The sequence below is a fragment of the Melospiza georgiana genome, chromosome 3 (genome assembly GCF_028018845.1).
Source record: "Melospiza georgiana isolate bMelGeo1 chromosome 3, bMelGeo1.pri, whole genome shotgun sequence".
Classification (NCBI taxonomy): domain Eukaryota; kingdom Metazoa; phylum Chordata; class Aves; order Passeriformes; family Passerellidae; genus Melospiza; species Melospiza georgiana.
In genome coordinates, this window is record NC_080432.1 from 107,895,211 (window position 1) to 107,918,468 (window position 23,258).

General features: G+C 40.1%; 1 protein-coding gene across 1 annotated transcript in view; it reads right to left on the reverse strand.

Moving 5' to 3' along the window:
• Positions 1–23,258, reverse strand: part of KCNQ5 (potassium voltage-gated channel subfamily Q member 5) — a 280,972-nt gene that overhangs the window by 47,354 nt on the left and 210,360 nt on the right. The window contains exons 3-5 of the mRNA XM_058021007.1: positions 23,009–23,135; positions 2,722–2,897; positions 2,171–2,296 (exon numbers count right to left, since the gene is read on the reverse strand). Of these exons, the coding sequence (XP_057876990.1) occupies positions 2,171–2,296; positions 2,722–2,897; positions 23,009–23,135 (429 nt within the window). The remainder of the gene's footprint in view (positions 1–2,170; positions 2,297–2,721; positions 2,898–23,008; positions 23,136–23,258) is intronic.

The window sequence follows — 23,258 nt, forward strand, 5'->3', positions numbered from 1 at the left end:
TCCTGATTTTCTCAGTTGCACTACTTATGCAACCTCTGAGTCATGCACTTTCACTTAATAGTGTACAAAATATTTTAAGCACCACTTTATACAATGATTATTTCCTAGCAGGGTTTTTCCTTAAAAAATTGCAGGCAGCAGGTAGTGGAGAAGCAAATTCTAAAATAAAGGCCTTGTTCCTGCTGCTAGAGCTGCTCACGGAGAAGGATCTGGATCTAACACGAGCCTCAGTCAGATGCCAGCGGAGCTCTGAGTTTGCTGGGACTTTCTCATTCCTTGTGCACACATTTCCCCATTCCAGCTGGCAGGTGGGTACAATCCTCTGCCCAGCCCTCTCCCTGCCTGTGCAGGGCTAAGGCACACAGGGCCTTCCTTGCAGAGAGGTAGAGGCTTTTTCCTGGGGAATCAAATGTCTGAAAAGATGCATTCCCAAGAACATGCACAGCCTCAGGAGGGTCTCTTGCAGGAGCACATCCCCACTGCCACCCTAAAGGGGCAAGGGTGTTTTCAGACTGCCAGAGCTGGGGTACCCATCAGTGAGGACATCAGCATCCAATGCCAGATGCTTCACAACCTGATCAATACAGGAAGTTAGAAAGCCTTAAGGCAAACTCAGAACTCAGCTTCTGAAGAAATGGGAAACAAAATAAACTCCAGAGATGCAACTGAATGCAAAACCTTGTGTCATCACTTCAGCCAGGATGAATTCTGTGTGTGTTTGTACTACAGGATAAAATGTGTATTTTATCAGTGATCTGCCTTGCTTGCTCTAAAGCAACAAGTTCCAGCAAAATATATTTCTGAATGTTTGTAAATGCACACATAATATTTAGTAGGTCTGGCTTTTCCAAGCTCCCAATTTTGTGCAGTGATAACATAGAAATACAGTCTCTAGGGAAGACATGCAACAAATGACTAGCCCTTAGATGAACAAATTTCAAATACACTAACTACCCCTAATAATAGTGAGTGACCTTGACCTTAGCTCAAAATGCAGACAAAACTTCTTACAAATATTTTCAATAATTTAAGACATTCTGGAAAGGGCTTTTGTGCAGTGCCTGTGTGCATGCTCTGAGCCTGCAGATACTACTAAATCTAGGGAGAATCCTGTCAGCAAAAGGTCTGAGGTGAGAAAGCTTCATTTTGGTATCCCTCTGATAAGAAAAGGTGGCAGAGGCTGGCTCAGGTTTCACACTTATTCCGAGGAAACTAATGAGTGCTCTATGTTATTGTCAGCATTAATGATCTCCCAGGTATCATTTCACTACCCAGACATTGCCAGAGCACACTCTGTGTGTTCTACTGCATAAGAAGGAAAAGAAAAGCAGTTTAATACTGCCTGACAATAACTGCCTTAGGCTTTGTTGGGGCAGATTTCTTAAGCTGCTTAAGTAACTCTCACACAGTGGAGAAGTCTGGATCACTACAGGACATTTTTAAGCAAAAAACCCCTACACATTCTGCCATTAAAAAAAAAAAGAAATCAAAACTTCAAACTTAGGCCTTTTTTTGTTCATTGAAAGCCTGGTTTCTTTAACAATATTCATATAATCCTCCTTCAGAAAAGCAGTCAGGCATGTACTTAGATCCCACAGATTTCAACAAAGTAAAAACAATTGATTTGATAGCTAACCATGATGTCAAGTATACCTGTAAAAAATAACACTGTGGAACCAGAATTGACATACTTATTCTTGGTCTTTGTCCTCCAGGTACAGAGCAAGAAGAAACAACATGTTTTAAAGGGCACTGATGATACTCTTGCCAAAGCTGATGTAAGATTTTTCCCCTCTTTTTTCCTGACACTTTTTCCTCTTCCTGCACTGCCATTTAGAGCCCTCTGGTTTGTATCAAAACAGCTCTTTGTGGGGCCATGTTACAAACTATATTACTGAAAGGCTAAGGGTTAAAAAGTACAATGCTTTCTTGTCTTGAAGGTTTAGTGGTCTGGTTTGCAGCAGAAACACATAAACAGCTGTTCTGCTGGATGGACTGAAATAATCTGTCAATGTGCAAATGAATAGCTGAAGGAGGAAGCTTCTCAGACCATTTTTTGTCAGTGAAAACAATTCACTGAACAGCACACTAAGTTAAAATCCTCAGTAGGTGAAATTCAAAGCACTTTAGCATAGTGGTTAGAGAGTCCATGTTATTTTTCTGTACTTACCGTGCCCCACCAGAGAGCATCTGCATATGTGGAGAATTCGGTATTTGCATCTTTTTCCACCAAATAAACCAGGAAAGACGAAAAGATGAGTACTAAAAATCCTATGTACCAGGCTGTGATTAATTCCTAGATAAAAAAGAACAGAGATCAATTCCCCTTTTATGGATTGACATTTCAAGAAGACATCATGAAAATATCTATGTAAAGGCTTTTTTTGGCATCTGTGCAGTTATGAGTCAAGTGCTTCCCTTGGATACAAATTTTCTCTGAAAGTGGACAAGATCTACTCTAATGGTTTGCTCCAGCAACATCCCCAGCATATAACAAATTACAGCTGCCCATCAAGGAAAAGCATTTTCAAGATCTCTAAAAACTGTTGGCATTAAACATGGCCTGGTGTATTGGTGTTAGTTCATATTACAATTGATGTTACTTCAGAAAATTTGGGATATTCTGCTCAAAACTGATGAGTGCTTATTTCCTTGGTCTCTTGTTGAATCACATCAAGTGAAGCTATCAACCAGACACAATTAGTATCTAGGATTACATACCTTGCTATGTGCATAAACTACAGAACCTAACAATTTCCAAGTGCCTCCTCTTCGGTCCATGCGCACCATACGAAGGATCTGTAGGAAACGAAGACTTCTCAGTGCTGATGTTGCAAAAATGTTACCTTGAGTTTTTGCAGAAACAACTGCTATTGAAGCGATGAGAACAATGATGTCTGAAAGAAATACATTACAGAAAGCATTAATGTCCAAGTGTCAGTAAAAAGTACACACATCTACATACATGAGCTGAATAAGAAGGACAAAAGAGATTCCCACTCCTATAGTGGGCGGGAATCCAAAACACAGGGATTCCTGTTTGAGACAGTGATGTGAGATCAGAGCTGGTGTCAAAAGCTACCTCAGGAGTCTCCAGGGTGAAAAGTGAGGGTTACAATTTCCAAAGCATACAGACAAAAGGAGCAGTCTTGAAGAAACCTCATGTAGGAGCTTTGAAACCTGATGTAGCAAACTGTACAAATCAGTAGATGGATTAGAACTTTCCTCCTTTATCTATCTTTCCATAACAACTTCTCTGTCCAAAGAAAAAAAGAAAACTAAGATAAGAAAAAACTAGGGCAGGCCCAGAGGTGAGAGTCTGGTAGAATTGGGCTTATGAGCACAGTACTAATTTCCTATGAAAACAGACACTGTGTGTTTGAGAATGTAGTTTTTGGACACAACTGCCCTGATGCACCATTTCCTGGAAGGGAGGAAATACAGCACTGGGTATTCAGAAGCATTCCTTTAGCTGGAAGCCTGGAAAGTTAGTTGAAGCTCAGCAAGTGTTAGGATTTATTTCTTCAGGTCACAGATTCAAACAGTGAGAGTGACTTTGGTGTGCACGAACTAATCAGCCAGCTGTCCTTAGAGCCAGAACAGCATTTAAGGGGAGAGGAGGAGAAGCAGCAGAGTGATGGCACACAGATGCTGTGAGAAGGCATAATGTCCTTTTACAAGGATTGGGGTAGACATGCTGCCATGCATGGATTAGAAAAGCACAGAACAAGCTCTGTTCTTCCTCACCTCATGATTAATTCCCTGGCAAACTTTAAAAGCCTAAAGAGCCCTTCTAAGAAATACCTGATTTTAATCTTAGGGTTTTGTGGTGTTTGTATGTTTCTATGCAAGGATAATCTAAATCCGTGTTTGTTGGTGAATAATTGAAAGCAGGTTCTTGTTGATACAAGTTTTACTTCTTTTGTGTTGGGTAGAAACACACATCTTGTCCCCAGCATAGCTCCTACAAGAATGATCCAGAAAGTGATTAAATACAAAGCCAAGGGTACAGATAATCTGTTTCTGTGGATTGTCCTGATAAATTGTGGAACTTTTGACACAAGGGGATAGAAGGTTTAAAACCAGCTGGATGGTCTTAGGGGAGAAGATTTAATCCCGGGCTAATTAATACCAAAAGCCCACTTCTGGCTCAGGATGTCTTCAAGTAGCAGATGTTGGGGGCTGAGAAACTCTTGTAGAGAAATATCACTGAGTGTTTGGCCTGCTTGTGCAATCCTCCCTGGCTGTTCACTGTTGGCTGGTGTCACTGATGTCTCATGTTGGCCTAGGCTGACCTTCTGCCTGTTTTATGCTCTGACATTTTAAAATGTCTTTGGCTACTACATCGGTGGATTGTAGGTGGCTACTACATAATTGGGTACCAAAAATGCTGGTTTTGATTCTGAATCCAGCAAGTTCAGAGTTGAAGAAGAGTCAAAAGTGGACATGGCATCTTTGCACAGTACAAATCTCAAGCTCAAAACAACTAGATGCAGGAGGTCTGGGTGAGAATTGAGAAATAGGAAAACTGACTAGGAAAGGTTAAGGACATCACAAATTCTAACGGTGATCAGAAAAATAGATGGACTTGGATTGACTTGGACTTGAGCTCCACATGAAGATATTTAAATTTAGGTGTCCACATGTGAAGCAGGTGTCTAAACTGCCCAGGCAGCACAAGGTAACCACGTCAGCTGAGAGAGGTGCAGCTAATCCTCAGGAAGGCTTCTGCTGGCTGCTCAGCTGCCTCACACTTCAGGCTTGGCACAAGGAAGGCTTAATTCAGCTGCCCAAATTTATTTGTCCAGTGCCATTTGAGATGCCTTAAGGTATCTGAGATAGCCCCTAGATCTGGCAGCTATGTTCTTGGACCTGGAAAAGCTATACTCTTCAGGAGAAGTGCCTGGGGAGCAGGGAATATCATGTAACAGGGGACAGGCACCACTGTGTACCCTCCTGAACTGAACCCTAGATCCTGATTGACTATACTGCCAGCACAGACACGTAGCACACATGTACCCACCTAAAGCAAACTTCTTTCTATATTTAGTTGTGTTTATTGGGATCCAAGACTAACATAGAAGGTGCTGGAATGTCTTGAGCAATATGGACAGTGCTGAAAAAACAGTGTCCCTGGTGACTGACACGGTGGCAGGGTGATCTTGGCTTGTCCCAGTGACTCTGAGAGGAGCAGCAACGGAACAGCCATTTTTATTTAGCGGTGAGTGGCTAGCAGCAAGTTAGAGATCATTAGAAGAGCAGTGTATGCCCCTAAAAATCATTATTAGAACTTTAAAAAGAATAAGGTCACCCAAAATATTGGGAATTATACATTTGGTCCAGAAATTATTAAAATGCTTACTGGGGGTTTTGGTCACCCTCCACCACTTCTAATTGGACAATGTTTTAAAAAATTCAGTGACTTGCTCCTGCCCTTATTCTTACTTATTCCAGAGCTGTGACAGGTTTTTTTTATAACACAGAGTTTTGTGAAGGCCTCCCACTGCAAAAGATTCAAATTAATTCAGTCTTGCCAGCAGAGCACAGCCTCTGCCCTGCCCTGCTGGGAGCTCTCTGCCCCAGTGAGGGTCTCTGGTCCCCTCTGAACATGAGAGACGAAGAAGACAACAGTAACATAGTTGTCTTATCCTTTTTTAAAAGCATTCATCCAAAGGAGTTATCTACTTGAGTATGCTCCTCTATCTGGAGGGCAAGGATGAGGTTCTCCCTAAAGGAAAGAAAGGTGGAGGAAAAAGAGGAGCAGGAAATGCACTGGAACCTGTTTGAAAAACAGCTGAAGGGAAGAGAATCCTCCCAGGCCGGTGGTGGTTTTATTTCACACTTTGCTCTCTCATCTTCTTCACTCTTCACATCCTCAACTCCCATCAAGACTCTATCCCTAAGTTCTCAGCTGGAAATAGGGAAGGTAAGAATGTGTCCATTGCCCTTCCTGGCTGTGTTTCCCTAGGAGGTAGGCAAGGCAGGCAGGCACATTATTTCAGTGTAGTTTAACTTGTTAGGAACATGTGTAAGATAAATCAAAATAAACCTTTCTTGGAATGAAATCAGAGTCCTAAGAAAAGTTTGCAATTGTTGAAAGTCACTTTTGAGTATGTTAAAACTGCTTGATTTTCTTACCTAAACATACCCTGGAAAAAAGGAAAAGTTAAATATATTATGATTTTTCTCTGTGCCATAATTTTATACAATATGCTTCAGATGGCATTTGCCCTTTTTAAACCAAGAGAGAAAAATATTATTCTGAACTTCCTTTTATATTGGAATTGAATGTAGCTAAAGTCTCTGTGATATTTCTGTATTTCTGTACAAGGCTTTCCTAGATTTCTATTACTATTTTCCTCTTTATCTTTTAGAGGCAAAAATAGGAAAACAGGTAGAACTAGAGATATTTCATTTAATTTAATGGGCTCTCAGTTTTCACTCTGAATCTTTCTGTAAAGCACCAGAAAAGATTCAGATGTGAGACTGAGTAATGGGCAGTATAATTCCAACTTTTCTATAATGACTTACTAAAAGACAGAGGTTTCTAATGTACATTTACCCCTTTGTTTATTTTTTCCCTAACTTAATATCTTATGTATGATCTCCCAAAATGTTAAGCCTCTCTTCAGCCATGATGACGATTTTATTCACCCTTTAGAAATATGTCTCAGATTTTTATCCTTGCAGATAACAATCTCCCTCATTAACTCTAATCTGAGATTTCAAATCATCTCAGCAGCTTTTGCATTGGTCGTTTTGAACACTTAATTTCAAATGAAATTTCAAACAACTAGTTCTTTCACTTCAGACATTTCACCTAGTACCACTCACTAAACGCCTGAGATAAAACAAAATTTTGTGCAAATGAACTGATGAAAACTCATGAGTGTAACAGATGACACTTATGTATTGTCCAGTGTCACTAAAACAGTAACAAAGAACACAAGTAACTGAAGTCCAGTAATGTGACTACCCCAAACTTACATAACTCATGCAAGACCTGCCAGTCCAAGTTCCCCACCTCACGGAGGAAGGTCGGTGTTGGGCTGCCTTAGGCTGCTCAAGTTTGGTCAGAAACTCTGGATTGCTTGTCTTGCTGATGGAGCTGTGGCTGGCATTCCTAAACTATCAGCATTTCTAATGCCAGCTGGGAGATTAATAATGTGACTGCTAGAATAATAATGGTAGAAAAGGAGGCATCATAAATCATCACAAGGGATTGTTTTACTTTTAATGACTTCTCCAATGCAACTTTCCTAGCATGAGCTTCTTGGATGTTGTGAGATTTTACAGCATCCATAGGTATCATGGCAATGAACCCAGCTAAAGGGGGAAACACAAAAGCTATACTTGGATGTTGTGCCATGTCCCAACACCTTGATGTACCATCAGGACAATCTCTAAAGTCACAGAAAGAATGTCAGGATGGGTTTTACAAGGGCATGTAATGATGGAACAAGGGGGAATGGCCTTACTGAGAGAGGGTTGGGAATGAGTCCTTTCCCAGATGTGTTCAAGGCCAGGCTGGATGGAGCTTTGAGCAGCCTGGTGCAGTGAAAAGTGTCCCTGCCCATGACTGGGGGCTGGAACTAGGTTTTGCTTCTCTCAACCCAAACTATTCTGTGAGTCTATGATTATTGGGAAAAATAATCAATGACAATCTCTCATCTGCTGAAAGCACATGCTCATACTAACACACAAACCTGCATCATCTTTCTCTTTTTCATATTCTTCAAAGAAAGAATAAGTTTAGAGGAGCTTTGCCTGCTGCCTGCATTTAATGCTAACATGGTGAAACATCCTTTCCTCTAAATAGAAATGATAGTTTGAGCCAGTACAGGTTAAATTAATCTTGTGAATTTTTTGTCTTTTATATTATCTGAATAGAAAAATGAAAAATATTAATAATTTTTGGATCATTACTAGGTCATCAAAATAGTATTTGCTATAAATTCACAGAAAATGCTGAGAGTTCACACATTCTTATTAAGAATAGGCAGGAAACATCAATGGCTGTCAATTACTGTGTCTGCACCAGCTACAGATCAGTAGAGAGGCAACAAACTAGGACAGGAGTAGGGCATATCTGCCCCCAAAACTGCAGAATTAAGCTGAAAATCTCCAGGGTTTGTTTTATCTAGCCTGCAGCTATATTAACTCACAAAGGAAATTAACTGGGCAATTGTATCACCAACTCTAAGCTACCCTTAGGCTGTCCTTCTAAGGTCTAATTTTGAGCTAGAGTTATTATCCACGACCCAGAGAAAAGGCACAGCTTGTAGTGGTCATTTCTGAATAGTTCTCAGGACAGTTCATTATCCTCATCTTCAAAGTCACTTTTGAAAAAACCCCAGCCCTATGATTCTGTGGTGCTACAGAGACACTGGGCTCCACTAAGGGCACGAGACAGCTTTGACATCAGCTCCCTCTGCTTGCCATGGCACAGGTCATGCACGCCTATGGCAGCACAGTGAGAAATTATTCTCACTTGCTGAGGAGTTTAAATAGGATTTAATTGAGATTTGCAGCAATCAATACATAGTAACACTTAACAGCTTTGTATTCTGAGTCACTAAGAGGTGGCAGTGATGGTAAGGAGGAATGACCAGCATTTTGGTTTTTCTAATATCTCTTTGGATATCAGTTCTTCTAGTCCTTATTGCTATTCTCAGAACTATCTTCAATTTGCCTTCAATAATCCCTGGAGCTGGATGGCCACAACCCAGGGGTATCATCTAATCAATGTGGAAAAGTACTTTGAAGCTTAACCAGACACTACAGCACAAAGCTAACAAAACACATATTCCAGATGACTGTATTTGAGCACATCACACTATAGAAATATGATAAAAATATATAATCAATGGGGTTTATCCTAAACTGATAAAACTTGGCAATTTAAAGCAGTTTAATGTAAAGCCTGATGACTGACAGTGGACTTTGGCCACATATCAGCACCTGAAAATAACTTGCAGATTCCTAAAAGAACAGGTCTGTTTGCACAAACTTGACTATTGGAGCAGCAGCCTTTTAGTAACATATTGGGCATGGCTGTACTTCATGATTCTATGGGCTAGCAAAACAAAAACCAAAAACAAGAAGAAGAAAAGAAAAACACATTCATAGAGTTTAAGGATCTGAATACCCTAATAGAGCAGAATGCAGTGAGGGACAGAATTGGATCACTATTTCTTGAGCACTTGCTCAGAATGGTCAGAGGGCAGAAAAGGTCAAAGAGCCAGAAACTGGCTGGAAAACTGCTGTTATCTTGAAAAAAAGGGATTAACTACTTCCCTCTACCAGTTCAGGAGGGCAAGGAATACAAAACATGAATAGAATATGCTGCAACAGTTATATTGAAAAGAGGCAAATGTATTGTTTTTGCCAGGTGGTAGTTCCTTTGCTCTGTAAACGTCCCCTTACTATAAAATCAGTGGGATATTTCACATAATTGTGACAGAAAAATTTGGTCAGATATGGGCTGAACTTACAGTGACCTTGCATAAGTATTTATCCCAGAAACCAAGAATTTTCAATATCTTTACCTGTAATTATATCTCTGAACAGAGAGATGAACGATATTTAGAAAGATGATGTGTGTTATCATGTTTAGCAAATTATCTCATAGGAAGAAGCAGAACTATTTGTCAGCAAAGTAAAAGTCAGTATTTGCATGATTGCCAGAATATGAAAACTGGCTTTTTAGAGACTATTCTGGAGACATGCAGACTTTTGAGATCACCTGAATTCACCCTCAAATGATATTCTCAAGAATTATTTTCTGCCTATAGCTCCCCCTCCAAAAAGAAATTTAATAGCACTCAGTGAATTACATCACCTGAAGATCTCTAACGTAATTTGGGAGAGGCAGGAAGTTGAGTTCTGTACCTCCCACAAGAAGCTGAGCTGACTTACACCTACAAGGCCTCAGTTTTACAGAGAAAAAAAGCCTGAACACCACCAGCAACAACAAACCCCCTCCAAAGCAATATGAGATTATCTGAGTTGTGCATATTCTAAAAATAATGATGCTCAGGATCTTGGGTCCTGGCAAAGTTTGCTTTCAGCTCTGTCTGAATATAGCTTTTCTTTCTGGTCAGGGATCAGATCTCTGCTCAGATGCCAGACAGGTTACGATTAATCGTCACCTACTAGTAAAAGTAATTGGCAGGATATCTTCAGGAAATTCTTGGGATGGATGATGCTGTTTGATTTTTGCAGATGTTGTTGTCACTCCAGCCAAAAGGTCTTTGTGTTTTCAAATACGTAACACCATCTGGATGGAAATCATCTTAATTGTCATTGCAGGCAAAACAAGTTGGTGATTTTGCTTCCTTCTTTAATCTTTTTGCAAGATGCAAAACAACACGGTATTTTTAGAAGTAGGAAAGTGAGCTGGTATTGCATATCAAGATAATTCAGAGATAAACACAGATGAGTGTGAAAATTGACTTTTATTGCTGTTGAAAAACAGGAAGATAGCAATGTACTGTAGTGGCACATACAAGAGAAAGAAGTTTTTCAAAAATATGTAATACTGCCTACGCACTGAAGTGGAATTAAAAAAAATCCGGAGGTTAATACTTCTCCCCTACTGACTTTTTTCTAACAGTGGAAAATGGCTACATTCGTCACTGCCTTTCATTTTAAGGAGTCCACTAAAACTGATCTGTGAATAGAAACTTGGATTTTTCTTATCATCAGCCAAGCAATACCCCAGTGAAGAAATCGAATAGATGAATCACCTTGGACCCTTCTTTGCCTTTATTGCTTTTATTTGCAATATATTGGAATAATCTGAGCAAGCAAACTATTTTAATGTGAAATGAAAGTAACCTCCTGGAAGTACAGACAACCTCTTTCTGGAATAATAAATGATATTTTTATATAACTGAAGTGGGTCTACTTAGAAAAACAGCTCATCAATATGTAAAAACATCTTTTCTGGCAAAGAGAGAACAGGAAACAAGTCAAAGACAATTCTTAGGAAAGCTAATCAAATACAACAAAAGTTAACTTGGTACTCCAAATAATTTCTGAACCAGAAAGAAAAGGAATATTTTTAATAAGGCAATACTGGATATTTTTTAGATGTGAAAACTAAATATTACCTTTTTAAATTGTGGACTAATGAAGATAAGTAAGATTTTTTTTTTGTCATTTAAAAAAACTTTATAATGAAATCCTGATTCAATGCCCAATAATGGATCAACCAGTGCTGCTCACTACTGTGTCAGTGTATTAGAAGTATATGTACCCTGTTCCTTTGTAAAAGTAGCATATTGTTAGACCATGATGGCAAATACATCCAAATAATGTCATTTTACCTTCTGCTGTGGACAGCCAAAATACTTCTCTATGGCCTGAGAACCACAGTAGCTCAGCAAGTACTGAATTTTAAATTGTAGCTGTGGGTGCCATATTTTATTTAGTCAGGATAAGAATAACAACATTCATGGGAACATTTCACCGGCCTTTGTACTGCCTGCAATTATTGTTCATGGCCCTGTTGAGTACACAATCTTTCTATGGACTGAATAAGTCCTCAGCAGACATTTTCATGCTATTAACAGCTGGCTCAATAAATCTTAAAAATGTAAGGGCCTCCTGCAAGCTAAGATTAAGTTCAATTGCAAGCCTTTCATGGATTTATACGTAATTAACCTTTTCCAATAATTGATCTTTAACATAATTAATATGTACCTGCCAGAAGGAATACAGTAGCATTTACTAAATGCAAGTTTTATTTGGCTTTAAGACAGGCTGACAGAAACATTTAAAGCTGTGTCTTTGACCTAGTGTTCGCCAACCTGGTTTTTGTTCAGCTAAAGAAACAAACTGCAAGTAACACGTGCAGATTCTTCCCATAAATCTTCACTTATTCTGTGCAGAAACAGGTTTGTGCCTTGAAAGCACTGAAAAACAAGGTTTGTTAGCCACCTTACTGTGTCTGTATGTTGCTGGATGACAGTAGACCTTAGTGAAAAAGGCTATTGCAGTGGAGATAAAAACATCTGAAGGTCTCAGGAGGGAAAGGCAACAGGATGCCAGACACATGCCCCTGGGGAGTAAAGATGCTCATTACATCAGGCTGTAAGCAAACCACAAAGTAATCGTCAAGAAAAAAAAAAACAAAGTAGCTACAGCATGGCAAGACTTGTGCATGGAGAAAGGGCTGAATAATTTAGGAGTGGTTAGTCAGAAGGCAAATATGAGATAGAGGCATGCAAACTAGTGGAAGATAAGAAGGTCTATTGGATGCCTCCTATTTACTCTTTCTTATAAAAGTGAGATCAAAAGACAATTTAAATTTGATTAAAAAAAATTACAAGATTGAATTGTAATTGACTTGTAAAGTTCATTGCTATGAGGTAAAAAGGAATAACCAGGGAAAATTGAAAAAAGTTTGGATGTTTTCCCCTGAATTGCTGGAATTTTCAGGGGATCCAAATTCTTGTGTGACTCAGGCACTGATTACTCCATGTGTGATTGGCTATTTTGGGCTATAGGCATTAACACCATCCCTAGGGGTCTCTGGCACTGGTCAGCAAGTGGAAAGACACCAGCCAGGACTCGTGAGTGCCTGCAGGGAAGCGCTGCTGTGTCCGTGCTGGATCCTTGCAGCCACAAGGGGAGGAATGTACAGACAGGAACGTGCACTTCCATGGCCTCTTCTTCTTACTGTAAAACCTTAGGCAGGGGCAGCTAGGCAGAGGGTCTGGAAATGTTCATCTAACACATTCCCAGATTGCGGATAAAGTGAAGGTGATACAGTGGCATGGGAGTGGAAAGGCCAAAAGAAGGTGGGAACAGAAAAATCCGTGGTGTGTAGGTCAAAGTGGATGGGTGGAAACTGACAAGTGAAGATGCTGAAATGAGCAGGGAGAGAAAAACATGTCTGTTGAGAGGAAAAGCCTGTTTGTTGGTGGAGAGGGAAGGGAATATTGAAAATCTGCTCTCAGATTCACAGGGTGGCGGGGAAAGAGAAGGTATCCAGTCTCCAGCTGACTTATCTAACACAGACGTTGAAGGCAGCAACATGGTCCCTCAGTGTTGGCTGAAAGAATTCCTACACTCAATTTTCTGAGCCTCCCTTCAGAGGCAAACACCTCTCCCTGCTGCCTAAAAGCAGAACTTGCATTTCTAACCTATACAGCTATTTTGGATGTCTGCACAATTGGACACTGCCTCTTGGGACTCCTTTGTTTCTGTAAATAGAGTTTATTCGGTTTACATACAGAGCCAGACATCTCCAGCCACTCTTTCCCCCCACCTGCACTTTGTGTGTGGGCAGCCTGAGAGGGAGTACTGTGCCAGCAAGAAGGTTTATGTAATTTGGAGAACACTAGTGTGGGGCATCTTACACAGCCACACTTGAGATTTCCTGGTGCAGGGGATATGAAGAAAGAAATAGAGGCTCTGTTCAGTGGTTGTCAGAAAGGAAATCCCCATAATCCGGTATCACTCTCCCAAACCCGACAGGGACAATCACAAAATGAGATCTTGAATACATAGATTATGTAATACTGTGTGACAACCTCTCCACTCTGCCTTGTGACATTTTCATCTGAAATGAAACACTTCCCACTGTGAAGGTGCCACGACTAGAGTGGGCTGGCAAAGGGGAGCCCTAGCAGTGAAGGAACTCTGCCTTTGCCCAGGGGGTCACATACGTGCACGGGGGCACCAGCACTGCACAACACAAGGGCCAAAGTGAGTGGCTTCCTTTACACCATTTAGGAGCTTCCATGGGCTGATCTGGGTCTCATCTGATGGTCACCTTCCTTGGAGCTGTTATTGACAGCAATATCAAATATCACCAAAGGACAGAGCTCAATACTGAGAGCTATCAACACAGGCTTGAAGATAAAAATTGTGATTTTTCTTTAATGAGAAACAACAGGTTATGGTCACCTGGTGCTTGAGTGCTAGGGATGGGAGGAAATTAAAATGTGCAGAACATGCCCAAATTGCCATCTAGAAATGTGCAAGTAGTTCTACCCAGCCCTATTAAACTTGAGATATAAATACTGCAACTCTGTTACACAGCATAACAATATTGCTACATTGTCAAATCCTTCCTAACTGCTGTATTTACCGTAGCAGGTGTGGAAAGGAGAAATCAAAATCTGTATTTTCTCTCTTATACACAAGTCTCTTCCTAACGTAGCAGTTGGAATGTAACTATTTGAGGCACGATCATAAAACCAGAGATTTCCTGCAACTCCCACTGGACTACTGTGCCCATCAGTCATTCCAGCAGTGCTGGTGGCAACACTCAGTTCCCTGAAGGGATGTCAAAGAATGGAAACATCTGCGGAAGCTGCATTTCTTCAAGCTTTGTGATCTCTAATAAGTCAGTGGCAAGGCTGGATGAAGACATCTGGCAATCAATTTGATTATATTGAGTGTAACAGTGGGCAAAGCTTATGCTTTAAACTGTCAGCATTGACAGTTAACAAATTAAAGCTGAGTAGATGCCAGGGGACTGCATGTGAAGAAACAAACACAACTTCTAAAGCAACTGAAAAGTCTGTGTTTCTAAACAACAATACAGTCAAGCAAAATGAAACTACTGTTAGTAGCCAACTGCACCAACAATCCTTTTCCTGGAGACCTCACTCACACAGGGGTGACCTGAAGAAAAATAAACTAGTCTTCAGCAAAGACAGCAATAAAATCATAACATTCAGCAGCTATAAGAGAGATAATTGTGAACTAAAAGAAGAAAAGAAATGGAAATATGAAATAGCAGCACGTTGCCTGCTCATATGCTGCAGGGTGAATGAAAAAAGAGCTGTTATCTGTGCAAAAGTATTGGTGAAACTGGACTTAATACAGGTACTCAAGAATGAGGTAGTTTCCCACAATACAATACCTAGAGGTGACTAGAGACTGAACATTAGGAGCTATTTATTTACAGAGTGGATTGTCAAACATGGCAAGAGGTCAGAAGTGGTCAATGCCCCTTGAATGTCATCATTTCAGAAGCTTTTGGACAATGTCCTTAATAACATGCTTAAGACTTTTGGTCAGCCTTGCAATGGTCAGATAATTGCACTCGATGATCACTGTAGCTCTCTTCCAAATGAAATATTCTTTCCTTTTCCTTTTCCTTTTCCTTTTCCTTTTCCTTTTCCTTTTCCTTTTCCTTTTCCTTTTCCTTTTCCTTTTCCTTTTCCTTTTCCTTTTCCTTTTCCTTTTCCTTTTCCTTTTCCTTTTCCTTTTTTCCTTTTCCTTTTCATTTTCTTTTCCTTTTCCTTTTCTCTTTATAATTTCTCAATGTTTCCCATAGTTGCATTCAAATAACTCTGGAAAGATTCCTGCAGTAAATGCCAATGCAATTACTCCACTTAGACCTCTTGTACTGTTTTCATTTGGGCTGACAGGGGTGAGGCTGGGACACCATGAGAGAAAGCAGGATTTGATTGACTAACACTTGTGAGAGAGTTAATCATGGCTCAGACAGTCAGATTGGCAGTTTTCTAATACCTCACACCAAAATATGAGCATTCAAATTTATGGTAACATGCTGACAAAGCACCCCTGAGTAATTATGGGCATATTAGTAACAGAGGAGACACACTGAAAGTGTCTTTTGAAGCAAAGCAGTGCTGCAAGTCAGAGGTATCACAGTCCTGTGAGAGGCTACATGAGTGCCAAGGGCATTCTGTAATGAATTTAAGCAATGGGCAGCTGCAAAAGCACAAATAGTGAACACCTAGTCTAATAGGATTGTTTTGGACCAATATAAAAATATTCCTCAAGAATTAAGATTTCTGCCTGGAAAGCATAACTCACTGTTGCAAAGATCGAACTTGTACAAAGAATCAGTTCTTCTCAGAGAGAAGCAACAGGCAAGAGTTGATGATGATCTGAAATGGGAGTTACAAAGAATGGCGCACACCAGAGCAGCTGATCGTCAGCACAGCATCTGGAAAGAAGCCAAGAAAGCTGAGAATTTTATTGCATATCAGTTATGTTCTGACATGTTATTCATGTCATTAAAAATGTAATTTTTTTAGATGCTAAGAGTGATAAAATTTTAAAAATAAACCATTTTGCTACTTTTGAGACTCCATACACTCAAGTAGGTGGATAAGTGTATTTGGCACAATCCTGTCTACCTCTAACTTCCACATCAGTGTTTATACTCATAACTACTTAATTTTGAAATGGCAAACTTACACATACTTATGGTATCTGAGAAACTATCTTGTCCATGGATATGATGGGAATTCAGCACAGTAAGTCAGGAAATGAACATCAAATCAAATAAAAGCAGATTATGAACATAAAGGTATTTGTCTAAGCAACTTCATATTCTGGGTATCTCTAGTAGCAACAAGTTCAAAGCCAATACCTAAAAAATGTGAGCAAAACTGAACATACAAAGACTTAAACCAGAAAATGCTAATTGCTGCTTGGTCTGTCAGTTGCTTCCCTCCTTATCATAAATTTCCAAGTCACAGCTCATAAACACCACTAGAATTGCTATGACACACTTCAATATTACATATTATTTTATAATAGATAGCATTTAATATAATAATATTATTACCATCATCATCATCCTTATCCTCATCATCACCCTTGTCCTTATCATTATCCTTATAATTATCCTTATGATTATACTACAATGTATTTTGTGAGATTCAAATATAAGAGACAAATAATAATTTGAAAGACTGCTTAAATCATATACACAATCTGGGTGAGTATGGGAAGGAGTCTCATTATTTCTAAATAATTTGACTGTGGTATTTCCCTTTAGGACACTTTCCTAACAAAAGGAACTGAATTAGCAATTTCTAAACATTTCAGGGCAGGTACTGAGTTATATTAATCTTGTTCAAAATGGATAATGATATCATGCTTAAGAAAATATCTTTTATAGCCTCCTAATGCAGGAATTTTATTATTAAAAAGAAATTATTTTTAATATTAAAAATAAATGATTTTTATTATTAGAAATAAATGATTTTTAATAAAGTCCTTGCCTTTTAACAGCTTTTCTATCACAACCCTGTCTCTTTAGTCTTCTCGTCCCAGGCTGCCCAGTTCATGGTAGGGGCTCATCTACTCTATGTCACAAACCCAACAGTGACACTAGTGTAAGATGACAAAACCACAGCATGAACAAACCCAGGCTGCTGAATTCTCTAGCTCATACCAGAAAGAAACTTCAGTGTGAACTGCACTGCACCAAACTAGGTTTCCTTTGAATAGCTACCATACAACTTCTGGAAAGAGGAGATCAGAGCCTGATGTCTTTAATCCCAGCAAATGTTACCTTACTCAGCAGCGAGGGTAGTAGTCAGCAAAATTCAGTGTGAAAGGATAAGGCCCATAGATGATATTAAACAGACATTACTTTTTCTGCATGTTTCTAAAAACTGCATTGCTAGAACTGTCAAACATGAAGATATGCCACTAAAAATTAATTTTAAAAACCTACATAATTTGGGACCATTGTAGCCTAAAGTTCATCTCTGTTCAGCACTGAATTATGGCTGCTGAAATTATCTGAGGAAATTTTGATTTGAAATCTAAATACTACTACTACTATTACTACTACTACTACTGCTATTATTATCAGAGTATTTTCTGGAGTGGAGTGGGCAGGGTGTGTCTGAGTTCAAGTTTGGCTGGGAGAAGGTCCCCAGACATGAAATTTGCTGTAACCTTTTTTTCTGGGATTTCTAATGAGATGTGATGTGAGATATGTCTTCTTGGTCAAGATTTACTTAATTACAGACAATCTCTGGGTTATTTAGAGTTCAAATTACACTGGAAAGGGGCTGTTTATATTGTTTATCATGAGCAGCAGAGTTACCATCTGTCTGTATTTAAACTATATGATGTGTCTAAATACCAAGGTGACAGACACATAATGTGTTATTAGACAAATATATTGAAATAATTCAAATTAAATATCCAGAAGATTTTGTAACACACTAGATATGGATTTGTTTATAAAGGTTTGACAAAAGTGCCCCATGATGGTTCATTACCACTCTAATTAATGAAAAATAGATCCAGTAATAAGCAACAGTCACTGCTATCACTTAATGCTCTGAAACAAGGTTTGCCAGCCATGAAGTTCAAGGGCCTGATTACAGATAATGGACTTAGGCTTCCTGTTGGGAATTTGCTCATTCTGCAGCCTCAACAAATTGTGAACTTTTGACATTTCCATCATGCTGTAGCTTGACTAGAGGTAAAATAGAAGCAGCTGTGGTGAGGCTGCTAATGGACTAACTGAAATACATGAAATCTTTCACTCGGCTGGACCACCAGGAAGTGTGGCTGCCCTGAAGAAATGTAATATTACTAGAAGTAAGCTCAAATTTAAAGTGAAAAAATTCTGTCATAGGAGTTTCCACCCCCAACTTTAAACTGAATAAAGTTTAGGCATTATAGTTAGCAGTGTGCCCTGGAGCCAGGAGGGCCAACCCTGTCCTGGGGGCATCAGGCCCAGCATCACCAGCTGGGCAAGGGAGGGGATTGTCCTGCTCTGCTCTGCTCTGGGGCAGCCTCACCTCCAGTGCTGGGGGCAGCTCTGGGCACCACAATGTAAGAAAGACATTAAACTATCAGAGAGTGTCCAAGGAGGGCAACAAAGATGGGGAAGGGCCTTGAGGGGAAGCTGTGTGAGGAGCAGCTGGGGGCACTGGGTCTGTTCAGCCTGGAGGAGACTGAGGGGAGACCTCACTGCAGTTACAGCTTCCTTGGGAGGGGACAAGAAAGGGCAGGCACTGATCTCTGCTCTGTGTGACAGTGACAGGACCCAAGGGAATGGCCTGAAGCTGTGTCAGGGGAGGTTTAGGTTGGATATCAGGAAAAGATTCTTCTCCCAGAGGGTGGTTGGGCCCTGGAACAGGGTCCCCAGGGAAGTGATCACAGCCCCAAGCCTGTCCAAGAAGTGTTTGGACAATGCTCTCAGACACAGGGGGTGACTCTTGGTGGTGGTGCTGTGCAGGGTCAAGAGCTGGACTTTGATGATCCCTGTGGGCCAATTCAGGATATTCTATAATTCTATGTTAAAAATCCACTTGCTCTTGTTGGGCTTTCTCACATAGGAGCCCCAAAGTCTCTTACAGAGTCAGGGGAGTGAAAGAAGTTCCTCTGAGAGCTCAGTGGACTTCACACATGCAGGTGAGGCCAGCAGGATCTTACTCTTCAACAAACAAGAGTTTGTTGTTTATTATTCCTAAATATTTTTAAAGTGCCCCAAGTGGAAGCTGCCCTCACAGGCTGAGATCTCACTCAGTCTGTGACATGTGTATCAGAGGATTATGGTAAATCCTGTGATACACATAGGAGAGTGGCCAGAAGTTTAATTTTGTCAGGTAACATAGCACCATCTGGGAGCCCATTGCCAGAGGAAGGACAATGGACTCTTCATTTATTTCAGTGTCCCCACATGGCTTTACAGGGAGTGGATGCCATATGTCTACCCAGTGAGACTTGTCCTCTTTTATTTTCAGGATCTTCAGTGAGCTCAGGCACAGACATCAAGTTCTTCCTGGTTTGTGAGCACCCCTGATCCCCAGATTGAATTGCTTGGATCGCTGCTCTTCTGAGCAGTACAACACAGCAACACTGTTCTGCAGTGCTAGGAGCCAAGCTCCAGAGTGATATACCTGTGACATTTAAGATTTGCAGGGGTATATACATATTTAAGTACCTTATGTGCCTGTAAGGATGCGTTGCTGTGGCCTTCATGTTATGTATACAAGCTCATATACAATCAGAGAAAATGAGAGAGGTCAGGTAACATGGAACAAAATACAAAGCATGTTTTAATATTACACTGTTATTTCGATTTTTACAGAAATAAATAAGGGTACAAAACTGTCAAATAATTTGTTAGATGTAATTACTAACCTGGTAGCACACAGTGATGCTTAACGAACTAATTTGTCAGAGTAGTGACATTGTAGGCACACTAATATAAACACAGAGCTTCGGCCCTGAATAAAACTTCTCAGGTTATTAGGTTATTAATGGAAAAAATAAAGGCTGTCTAAATGTTATCTTTGGGGCAATCCTCAAATTTGTTATTTCTAAGCCCTTAGGCCACTGCCCTATGTGATTAGTGTTTAATCACCAAAAAATAATCAGGGAAAAGATCTGCTGGAGATCTATAGCAAGTTTAATTAATAGTAAACAGACTAAGTCTTCTAAAATATTATTGTTGCACTGTAACAATAAACGGAAAGAATAATTGAATGGATGACTAAGTAAATAATCAAAAGTAATAGGCCCAAACTGGGCCTATTGGAATGGAATCTCTCTTAGGGAGGCCTTAGCACTGATTTCATTGAGTTCCCCCTGAAGCCATCTTTCCTCCAGCATGAACACGTGCAGGTCCCTCAGCCTCTCCTCACAGGGCAACTGCTCCAGCACTGATCATCCTCATGCCTGCACTGAGCTCACTCCAGTTTTTTAAGGTCTTTCAGTATGGTGTTGGAGGGGGAAAATGGAGTGCAGTATCTTGGATATGGTCTAGTGAGTGATGACTAAAGGGAGATAATCATCTATTGATTGTGCTCTGGCCAACACAGCCTCCTGACCTTTGCTGCTGCCTCACACTTTGCCGTGACTGCAAAGCCAAGGGGTCAGGCAAATAACTACTTTATGTAGCAAGAGGTGCAAGATGACTTGGTTTTTCCTCAAAAGATCAAATCTGGAAAGATGCTGAACATCAGAATATCAGAAACTCCCTTCTGGGGATGCTAAAGTCCAGAAATGGACTGAAGTCGATGAATAGAAGAAACATGCAGAACAGTCAATGGCAAGAAATTCAAGCTATTGGTTTAGTTTCCAGGAGTTGAAGAACAAAGTTGCCTTTCCATCCAGTGCACCAGCAGAGGCAAACATCCACAAACAATAGATTGTTGTCTACTAATTAATTCTGCTAGCAAGTGATAGAGTTCCAAGTAATAGAGTTCCAAGAATGATGCTTTTAAGGCCAGGGACAGCTTACATAAAAATAGAGTAAACAAGAAGAGCAGGTGAATTTCATAGAAAGGAGGAAATACCATACTCAAGTGAAGCAAACCCACACCTCCAGGGTGATCTGTGCCAGAAGACCTGCTTGAACTATTTCACCAACAGTAGGAGGGTAGGTATGAGTAGTTTTAAGGAAGGCATGGAAATCTATACAGTCTCCCTGTGAATCACAGAATTATTTAGGTTGGGAAGGACCTTTAAGACCATGGAGTCAAACTGTAAACCCAGCACTGGCAAGTCCACCCCTGAACTATGTCCCTAAGCACCACATCTATGTTTTATAAATATGCAGAATTTTGTACAACAAAGAACTCCTGCATTCAGTTTTGCTGAGAATTAACACCTCAGAGTGAAGCTAATCACTGGAATAAAACTTGCCAGTTGAGTGGAGACAGGAAAGGGAGGAGACACAAAAGCAGAATCAAACAAACTGCTGGTGTTTCTATGCAATGGCATTTGGAAGAGTAGCAAGACAAACACTCTGAGAAGTCAAATGGTTCTAGTAACTACAAAATCTTCAAAGGTGTTTTTAGTAAGCTCTAAATTGCTGTAGTAAGTTAATTTTACTAAATTAACAGTGGTGCTTTCTTATGATTGTGCCCTGACAAAACGTGACTACTGCAAAATTTCTAGTGCACCATAAAATCTTGGAATAATGGTAAGTCTGGTTAAGGAAGGTAGCCATGTTTTGTGATTTCCACTTTCTGCTAGGCATGGAAATCTTGGAGCAAGGGTGTGACCTGGCAAGATATCTACCCATCTCCCCTGATACTTGCCCCTCTTCCATGGTTTCATAAAACAGAATAGATGGGGTGTTTCTTTCCGAGGGAGTGACAATCTGGGGTGTCTTCCTAGCTGCTCATGCAACTTTCTCCATTGCACGAGTGGCTTAGTGGGGCAAAGTGTGGATTTACCAGGAAACGAGGTGGAAGAAAAAAAACTAGCTTGACACGTTAGGCCTAACCAGTGTACTGGTCTGCCATGCCAAGGAACACTGTAACTCCTGTTTAGACCAGGATGGCATTCATCTACTGCTTACACTGAAACCCGTGTGTTTCATGGCTGTAGGCATATGACTCCATGTACTAGCTGCTGTAGAGATGTATGGAAGGACACATTTCCTGCCCCAGTTGATCCATAAGTTACATTGAGATATAGGCAGATGAAATTAAAGGCTGGAGAGAGGAAGGAAGTTGAGAGAGAAGTTGACATATTGATATCCTGAAGTTTCACAGATAATCTAAAAAAAGCATTTTCTCTAAACCATTTGAAAAATAAGAAATTATCAGATGAGTTTGATCTTTGATTTCTGCCTTTATTGGGAAACTGTTTTCCTACAGATCCCTTTTCAAAATAGGGTTTTGAGTCTATTCTGTCACAGACAAATTCTAGAGCAAAGAAGGAAAGGAATAGTGTCTTGAAATAGATGTAGAAGAAATAACGAAGAAGATACTGTATCCTATGCTAGTGTCACTGCAGAGCTGATATGTGGATTGTCATGTAGAGAAAAGCAAGACAGAAGAAAACATCTTCATGTTGTCTGTCATAAGATGTCTCTGGGGAGGTTTTCAAACTTCTTGCAGTGTCTGATCACAGAGGTTAAATAAGAAAAACATGTTATGCACACATATGGGTGTGGTATCTATGCATGTATGTAGAATATGTAGTGTGTCCATTCAAAGCATACATCTCTGATTTTCAATTAGATCAGCTCTCAACTCCTCATTTATCCAATATATAGGCTAGCTGTATGAGATTCATAGGAAAATGTCTTCTGGAGAACATAAGAAACATGGACTGGCTGGTTATTAGGGATGTCATGATTTATATCTAAAGAAACCCTGGGCAGATGAGAGTTGACACACAGCTATTCTGGACTTACAGCTGGTTGCTGTAAACAGAGTCTGATTCCAACAGTTTTCACTCAGAAACAGAACAGGAGAGGGGAGATGTTTATCTCCAAACGAGCTGGAGCAGGGACACTCACCTATCACACAGAACGGTTTCCTCGCAAAGCGCAGTCTTCCTTGCCATCCTCGGTACCGACAGCAGCACCCCGCAGACCAGATACGAATAATAAATTCCAAACCAAAGACAACAATCATGACAAATTCCTAGAAATGGCAAATAAGAAAAATGCCTGTTACAGATAACCAGCACTTAAGCTTTAGGAAACTTATCACTACTGTTTGTGTCTGACAATCCACCTTGAGCATCTGAATATCCCAAGCCAAACT